The sequence below is a fragment of the Patagioenas fasciata genome, chromosome 7 (assembly GCF_037038585.1).
Source record: "Patagioenas fasciata isolate bPatFas1 chromosome 7, bPatFas1.hap1, whole genome shotgun sequence".
NCBI lineage: Eukaryota > Metazoa > Chordata > Aves > Columbiformes > Columbidae > Patagioenas > Patagioenas fasciata.
This window is the reverse complement of record NC_092526.1, coordinates 21,349,378-21,358,539: the sequence shown is the minus strand read 5'-3', so window position 1 is coordinate 21,358,539 and position 9,162 is coordinate 21,349,378. Positions and strand designations below refer to the sequence as shown.

Below are 9,162 nucleotides of genomic sequence, written 5' to 3'. Positions count from 1 at the left end.
AGATGGGCTGCTGTAAACCAGTGATTTAACTGAAGCCAATGAAAAATGGTAAAAACAGCTGAAGATGTGGGTACTAAAGGGGGGAACAGGAAAGATGTCCCACAGATTAAGTACTGTGTACAGTAACATACTGAGATGAGCTATGATGGCTGTGCCTTTGCCATATGTTTACTTCTGTCTCCTAGGAAGGCAATGCAAGGGGTCATTTCATAGCTGGAATTGCTGTTCAGTCAGGTGTGGTGGGCTGCTTTTCCAGTTTTCCTGCTACGTCAGTTGTAATTAGATTTAAGACATCCTTTAGCTTTATGACACCCTCTTTATTCAATGGAGAAATCCTTTGAAGGGATACTCTATAGTGGGCATGCTCTACTTGAAGAAAACAGAGTGCCCTGTTTCACATAATCACAGAATGGTTGGGGTTGGAAGGGACCTCTGGAGATCCCCTAGTCCAACCCACCTGCTAAAGCAGGGTCACCCAGAGTAGATTGCACAGGAATGTGTCCAGGAGGGCCTTGAATGTATCCAGGAGTCTCTCTGGGCAGCCTGTTACAGTGTACTGGTGCCCTCAAAGTAAAGAAGTTTCTCCTCATGTTTAGATGGCAAAGGTTGTACTACGAAACCTGTGTCTTGTCAATATGATAGTGATGATGAGCTGATCACTAAAAGAGACACCATCAAGTGATACTTTTGGAGTTTTAAAAACAACGTTTAATTCTTAAAATTTCCAACATCAAAATGCATAAACTCTTTATTAGATGGAAAAGTCCTCTCTGCCATAGGTATTTGCTGATGATCAGTTTTTCTAGGACTTGTTAATGAATGCTTGTTAATGGCCTCAGATCTCTGAGGAAAATCTTCTGTAAAATATTTGCTTTGGAAATAAATACAAAAGCATAAAAAAGTGGAAAATCCTTGTTACCAGAAGCCTAAACATAGTAGGTGAAACATGAGAGTTATTGACCTTGTGAACTTCTCTCTCTTTCCTCACGTCTGGCTACTAGTACAGCTTTAGCTGAGGTTGGCATTTCTTAGGCCACGTACTATTAGGCCACTTTTGTTTTCAATATGCACTTCAATTCCAGGCTAAATTATTTTTAGAAGGCTCTTAACGAAAACATTTTCAAGATATGGCTGAAGAATGCAGGATTTACAAACATTGCTGAAAGGGAAAATCAGGCTGTACAAACAACCAGCTAGAATAACATTAGCTACCTACCAGTTGTATTTAACTTAACAATTAATTCATGGGCATGGTTTGCAGGATAAGCCACCAATATCCTGGATTGTCTGAGTGTAAAAAAGCCTAACTAGTTTTACTGGCAATTTCACAGAGCAAAAAATGAAGTTCTCTGTGAAATCTTCATTTATTCTAATCAAAGTTAATTAGAATTCTTCAGGATTTTAAAGGCTGGCAAAAATTCAGTTGTTGATTTGCTAGTAAATATGTTAAGACTCAGACATGACAGATGAACTGTTGAACAGTTAACAGTATCACTAGTATGCTGCTAAAAAACTGTACAATTTGGGGACATTTTCGTGCACCAAACCAGAGGAGCCTATCAAAACTTCCTCACCATATTGCATTTTCCAGCATTTTATTTACAGTTTTGATAACTTGAAGAGGTTTAAGCGTGTAGCCAGGCAGGAGGCTCCAGTAGCATATCGGATCTCTTTCAGTATGCCAATCCATTCCTTCTTTTCATCATCATACCTGCATTTAACAAAATAAGGTCAGAACATAGCTTCTTAAAATTTGAGTTTGATGTTTCATCACATACATGGAAGACAGTCCACATGTTGCAAAGGCTTGTAGCACACATGTGCTGCAGGATGCCACAAAAGGCTGCTTTTGTCCTCCAGAACAGAAAGATGTTCTGGTACATGTGAGTTGTCCTTTTCCTAGTCCCTAAAGCTTGTTGCTGGCCTGTGACATACTTTAATTACTCCTATAAAAGCTTCCTCCTTGTCTTAAATACCTCTTCTGAATTCCTTCAGTTTTTTATGTATAAAGATGGTTTTTCTAGAAATCCTTCCTATCCTCCTGCCAGTTAAAACTCCTGAATTCATTAATACCTTAGCAACTGAAGAATCACAGCAGGGATGCGATGTTTCATCACTGCTACCATAATTTAGATTAAAAAAAACCTTGGAGATAAGGATTTCTGATTCTCTCAGAACAATTACTCATTTGACTATAAGCACATAGAAACATGTACAGACCTCTGTGTATGTGGGCTTTTCTGTGTAAGAATATCACAAAAAAGAATGTTTTTATGGTACACTCACAAGGCTAAACCTGTCAAGAGATATGGTAACTTACTCTTTTGGAGAGTAAAAGAATCTGAAGATCATGATTCCAACTGTTCAAATTATTAGTAGGTGGAAGTAGTAATTAGATCCAAATTGTGTGTATATTTGTTACTTTCTGACAAACATTTCTATCTGTCAGCAAATGCTTTAGAACCTGTGCTATGGTTCATTTCCAGAGTTAAACAGGCAATTCATTTTACCATCCAGTGTCTACAAACCTCAATTTTAGATAGGGCTTTCCACTGGGAAAGTGTGAATAAAATTAAACTTACTTCCATATGTCAGTGACTTCACTGGGTGCAAATTCTTTAGATTCAAGCTGAATCATTGCAAAGCCTCCAATAGCGTACAAAGCTCCACTTAAGGTGACTAAACTGATGGAACTTCTCTCTTGGGGAAATTCAGGCATAATTTCCCACCTAAAAATGAAAAGAAAAACCTAAGTTAAACACACATGAGAAGTATTCTAAACTTAATGCACTAAAATACACCTCTGGGTGACATAAATTCAGGTACCAAGGACCTTTTGAGTGAATGGACCACTTACAAGTTTGAGCTATCATAATAAAGCTTTACTGATATTTTAAATGAAAGGTTGTAAATAAGATGATAGGAAAAGAAAAGAAAGTAACAAAAAGGAAAATTAAGGTAAGAAAGACACAGGGGGTATAAACTCCTGGAAAATCATAAACATTTGAGGGATGCTGACTGCAAAAGATTCTGGCTGCAAGGAAAAACATTGGAAAGTATCTGGACCAAATAAGTGAGCTATTTCCAGGTACAACTTACTCTCTTTTGTCATTACTTTTTCTCCATAGTATTTCAGAGCATGCACTTAAAATTGAAAGTCTTCCTGGAGTTTTCATATTAAATAAATAAGCATTGTTATCTGTCTGTCACTAACTAGTAGTAAATGGTATTTGCCATGACGAGGTAAGTGAAAAGCAAGACCTCACAAGGCCACGTACCCAAAGGATGTTCAGCTGGTCCTGTTCAGGCACCAGATTTCTCTTGCTGTGGTTTCATGTTTAGTGCCAGTGCCATTTCAACTAGATTGAGCAGCCCTTGGCCATCTCTCCCACTTCTCCCCTATTATGCCAGCACACCTGTTTATGCAGCTGTGTAGTCAACTAAATTGGGACAGTAATCAAATTAAAAAATAAGAGAGTGGGTTATTTTTGCTCCATGAGCTCTTTGATCATGCTTGCAATGTAGCTATGTGAGCACAGAAAATGCATGTGGGGGCAGGAAAAAAGGCCAGAGATGGGTTCTTTAAGTTGCTGCTGCTGTTGCTAAAGATGCAAATGTAGATCAAGTGTCTCAGTGGGAGTGCAGGCACCTGAACACCTTTGTGACTCTTACCTCAGAGCTCCTAAAAGCCTAGATGATAAAACACTTGTTTAAAAATAGCTTCAATATTGCACTCACTTATTGGTGGTCAGATCAAAAGCTTCAACAGATGCAGTAAGGCCTTCTTCAGTGACACCACCTGCAATGACAATCTTGCCCTTATGGATAGCTGTTCCAAACATTGAGCGAGCCACTTTCATTGGAGCCAGGTCTCTCCAGTCTCCTTTCTTGGGATTGTATACAAATAGTCTATTAGTGCACTTCCTGGGGAGGAAAAAGAAAACCTGTGATAATTTCTAATGAACTTTTGGCTTGTTCCAAGTGAGGCCTAGTTGAGATGGATTGTGTGGGTTTGTGTATAACACCTCTTTCCTCTCCATGAGAGGATGTATCTAATCTGGGAATCTTTGCATGTCTACAAAGCACTAATCACACCCATAGAACTTTATTTCTGAGTGTAAGGACATATAATCTATAAATGACCAACCAAATAATGTAAATTGTTGTGAAAGACTTAGAGACTCACTTGTCATCCGTTTTTCCACCAAGACAATATATCAATCCGTTGTTTGAGATAGTAGCATGGCCATATACTTTGATAGGCAGTTTTTTTATTTCACCCCATTTCATTGCTCTGGAACAAGAAGAATATCACTGTTAGGCTCTTTCAACTATCAATGGGCTATTTACATGTCTTCAGTGGGCATAATCAAATTTTAAACATACACAGGATCATAGCACAATACTGAATCTAGAGAATCCTCAGTGCGAAGGTCCTTGCCTGCGATTACATAGATCTTGTTGTCCGACTCCCCCAGCCCGAAGAGACACCTGGCTGATGGCAGTGGAGGAAGGGCAAGCCACTCACCGGCAATGCTGTCCAGCTGAAAGATCACCAGAACACCAAGTGTTAGGAAAGGAAAAAAGTAAAAGTTCACACAGTTAACATAATTCTGCAAAATAGATCTAATTGCACTTAGTGTCTCTCAACAGCTTGTCTGCTTGTCTGAGCAACCTGCCCTTCCCTTGGTGCAACTAATGAGTGATGACTTGTACCCACTCATGCCTCCTGGTGCCAAGACCTAGCAGAGTCAATGCCACACAGCTCTCTTTGCATATGCTCACTCTCACTCTTCACGGTTTCTTTGCCCTATTAAGCTCTTCTTCCTTGTTGAAAGGACCCTGACTCTCTAGGTTCCCTATCCCATGTTGGAAAGCACAAGTTCCTCTTACTGCCAGCAGGGAGCAGACACTGCTGCTATTCCACACTACACAGGTGCTCATCCCTACAAGAGATGCCTGATATCCTCACATGGCAAATGGCACAGATATTCTGCAATCCGTAGAGCAAAAGAGGTGGTGCTTCATCACAAACAGCCTCAAAAGTTCCTGAGATCTCTGAAGGCACAAGGAATAAAGACTTCATTCCTAAGCAAAACCGGTGGGCAGTGCAGCTCCATTGGCAATAATATTAGTGTCATGCCTACTGAGGAACTCCTACAACTGTCTCATTTCACATCCAGTCTGCTGAAAACATCTAAAGAAAAACAGTAGAAGGAAGACAGAAGAAAATCAACCAACCAACCAAGAAAAAAAAACCCAACTAAACAAACCAGAACAGTAATTTCCTAGAACTGTGATGCTTACTTTTTGTTTTGATCCGAGAACTTACACTTGAACCTGTATACTCCCTAAACGTTCACAAAGAACATTTTCTCTCTTCTGTTTCATATAGATTTTGCTTCAGGAAGGGAAGGTAAAATATGAGTTTCCACAGGTATAAAGTATTGATGGAAAACAAGAGAAAGTTCAGTCAAAGTCATCATGGGCTTAGCTCAGGGACATCCTTTTTTGAGAAGTATGCTCCAACAGTCAAGGGCTCCATGCTAAAATGCATCTCCCAAATTTGATAGACCACCCCTATTGGACAGGAAGTTTTATCGCAACAGTGAAATTCATGGACATGGACACGGACTGTCCCAGCAGCTGGGGCTGGGTGGGGTAATGATGAGATGTACCCATCACAGATCACAGCATGCTTAGTCAATCAGTCTTGAAGATGACGTATCTACTGACGATAGGGCATAAACTAGTCATGCATTTTTGAGCTGGTGGTAGCTAACTGGCTTGCTAACTACCAAATAAAATGGTAACAGGTGCTTCACAGATGGAGAAAGGGAGATCAGCAAGTGAAAATCGGTTTGGCACCACATTAATGTTTTAGAGGGAACAACAGCCAAATGGGTAATGCAAAGTATTTTAACTGTAGGCAGTAGCAGCAGCAAGGAAGCTTAAAGATGACAAGCAAGAGAACAGGATTTCAGGAAATGATGTAGACATATAAGGTAGGATTCTGAAAACTTCATCAATTTTTAACATCAATCTTGAGGTTTAGTTTTTCAGAGGCCCCTTTCTAGTAGCCTGAGATTTAGACTATTCAGTTCTGGATTATAAACATTTTTGACATTAACACAGTATTTCTATTGGAAGAGTATTTCTGCAAAACATTTTGCACTTCAGTGATTAGTGTTTTACACCTACACAGGGAAATGAAAGAGTGCTAATCCCTCTCCAGCAACCTAAGATTTCCCTCTCATAGGTATAACAAATGCCTGAAACCAACTCTTTTATTCTGCCTGAAGTCACAGTGAGCCATACTGCTATAAACACTTAATATTTGCATTTTTTAATATGTAAGGCTTTAAAGTTCTATCACTGCTTATCACTCTGCTTTACTTAATACTGAAAGGACCTAATTTCACTCCTTTAGGCCAATGTGCCTAAAGACAGGAAATGGCCAGCAGCATAATTCATCATGGGATAGTTTAAATATCCCCCAAAGCAAGTAGCCAGGTAGCTAAAAACACAACAGAATTAGTTTATAATGTAAGCATGCCAAATTGTATTTTTGCTAATTTTCTGAAATATGTTGTGGAAGTTACCGTTTGCATTAATCATCCTTATATGTATACAGTTTTAAAAAGATATAAAATTATGCTCTCAGTTCAAACATAGTGTTTGGTCTACTGGCATAGGCAGTTTGCCAAGAAAACAAGCTTCCACCTCTAAATTGTGTATTTTAGAATGTCCTAAGGCTTTCCAGTGTAGATATGACAAAAGGACTTCTAGAATTTGAGTGAAAAAGTGGCATTTAAAATATGCACATTACCACCATCACAAAAGTATTTCAGATGCAAAATAAGATGTCTCATTAGATCTAAAGCGGCTAAGCACTCAACTTCCATGGAAGCTAACAGAAATTCACAAAAGATATTTTACAAAAATATTATTAGGCTTAAATTTAGGCCTTAAACAATGAAAGTCAGTGCCTACATGTAATGTACTGATGTTTTTAATCTTTCTGAGATCTCACCAGGGGCTTGATCTTGAAAAAGGAGATGCAAGTCCCTCAGTTCCATTTATCTGAGAAAGGAATAGCTCTCTGTATCTCTCCACCAACTGTAGAGAGACCAGACAGCTCATTTGCATAGACTCACAATACTTTTCAGTAACTCTTACAAGCACCTGTTATTGCACCAACAATGATAAAGCTTATACCTGAAAGAAGTATGACTGGAAAGGCTGATCCTTGTTCTCCTCTTCCACATACAGTCCTCCAACAATGTAGACCTGATTTTGTTTGGTGACTATACTGGAATGATTTCTGGGAATCTGTTCTGCCAGAGCCGCTAGGTAGCATTCATTTTCAAGAGGATCATAAGCCACTGCAGCGGTGTCGTTAACCAGAAGAATTAGGTCTTTGACAAACATGCCGTGCCTGGGAAGGTCATTTAGGTAGCCAGGCAGTAAATCTTCATCTCCTACATCACCATTCACCTCCCCTGTGGTTGACTTGTCTGTACTTTTGCTAGAGTCAGGCAGTTTTCCAGCAAAAGCATCCTTAATAATCTTTACTTTTTTCTGAAGGTCTGAGTTGCTTTTAATTATATCATCCTTCTCAACATGTTCTTTGAAATATTTTTCTGGCATAAGACGAAAACGTATGCAGTCAAAAATTTCCCCCAGGCTCTTTACTCTGTTCTCCTTGTCTGTTCGGACCCATCTCATTACTGCTTCAAATACCAGTTCTTCCTTCTCTACGTTTAAGCTGTCAGGTGAAATAACTGAGATGAGTTCATGCGGGGCAAGCTGTAAGAAGTCCTCTTCTTTGCAGATCTGCACAAAATGATCTGAAACAAAATCACGGGCAGAAAATGCAAGTCTTGGGCAATCAAGCAGAACACCTAATCGAAGGATGGCCAGACAGTTACCAACAGCAAGCCTCTTCTGAAGATAAGAGACACACACAGTGAATACAGAAGGGATCTGAAAGCGACTGGCCAAAGCAAAAATATCTTGCACATTAGAATCATTAAGATCAATACTTGCTGAATAAAGGTATTTGACAATCATATCCAGGATGTTGGGGTCAACATTCTCTAGAATCACCTCCTTCTTTTTCTCTTCATTTTGTTCAGATAAGAAATACTCACGAAAATAAGGGCTACATGCTGACAGAATCAACCTGTGGCAAGGCAGGCTTCTGTCGCCAGCTTTTAGAGAGCAATCTACAAACTTTTTCTCTTCGAGGAGTTCCTTGAGACCATCCTGAAGAAGGGTGGATTGGTAAAGTCTGAGCTCTTCAGTGAGTTCCCTTTGGGAATCCATTTCGCGAACACTTGGGAAAGGGCGTGAGCAGAAAGCTTTAGCTGTTGTCTGCCCAACGCTCCGTCTCTAGAAAAGGCAGACCAATGTGCTTTGCCCTGCCTGAAGCCTCTGCAACTTAATCTCGGTAGCTAAATATAGGTACATACTCTTACAGGTCGGAATTTAGGATGGATGGTTTGGAAAAAAAAGAGTTGCTCTCGCAGCTGTCAAAGACTGAAAGAAGCAACTGCCGCTTTCAGTTGCTCTGGTCAGGTTCTGCCATCATTCTCCACATTGAATCAATGAGATTACTTGCAATGTAAGAAATTATTTGACATGATTAAGGACATAAGAATCTGACCCTTAGTGAGACAGCTATGAGCAAGATTGTAAATATCCATGTTACCAAATACTCTGAAATAGAAATATTATTAATCAAGGTGTTAGCTGCAATTACTCTTTTTTTTGAGCTGCTTAATAAATTTTATTACTGCAGTCATAAAGATATTAAAAAATTCCACAACTTTGCAGCAATTATCTATGCTCTAATATTATTTCTTACATACCCACATCACATCTGCAATTTCTTTAGATAATGATAATAAGACTTTGAAATTCATTTTGAGCTTCTTAATATCCATTTGGTTTTATATATAAACAAAACCTTACTGTTTAGACATATAAGATACACTGTTTAGACGAAGTTCTGCTTTCAAAAATAATTTAAAATTAAGTCTCCACCCCCCTTTAATACACACCAGCCTTCATTTCAGGTAATCTTTAGACATTATTAATCCTTTAAAATTTTACTGTACTAGAAATGGTGTTAACTGCTGTTAAACTAAACCAAAACCA

At 39.0% G+C, this 9,162-nt stretch overlaps 1 protein-coding gene across 1 annotated transcript; it reads right to left on the bottom strand.

Moving 5' to 3' along the window:
- Window positions 1-685: 685 nt before the first annotated feature.
- KLHL41 (kelch like family member 41) lies at window positions 686-8,416 on the bottom strand. Its single transcript, XM_065840634.2, has 6 exons — window positions 7,219-8,416; window positions 4,387-4,544; window positions 4,187-4,294; window positions 3,739-3,924; window positions 2,583-2,729; window positions 686-1,711 (listed from the first exon to the last, which is right to left on the bottom strand). The coding sequence occupies exons 1-6, from the start codon at window positions 8,326-8,328 to the stop codon at window positions 1,600-1,602; spliced, it is 1,821 nt and encodes a 606-aa protein (XP_065696706.1). The 5' UTR covers window positions 8,329-8,416; the 3' UTR covers window positions 686-1,599.
- Window positions 8,417-9,162: the final 746 nt, after the last annotated feature.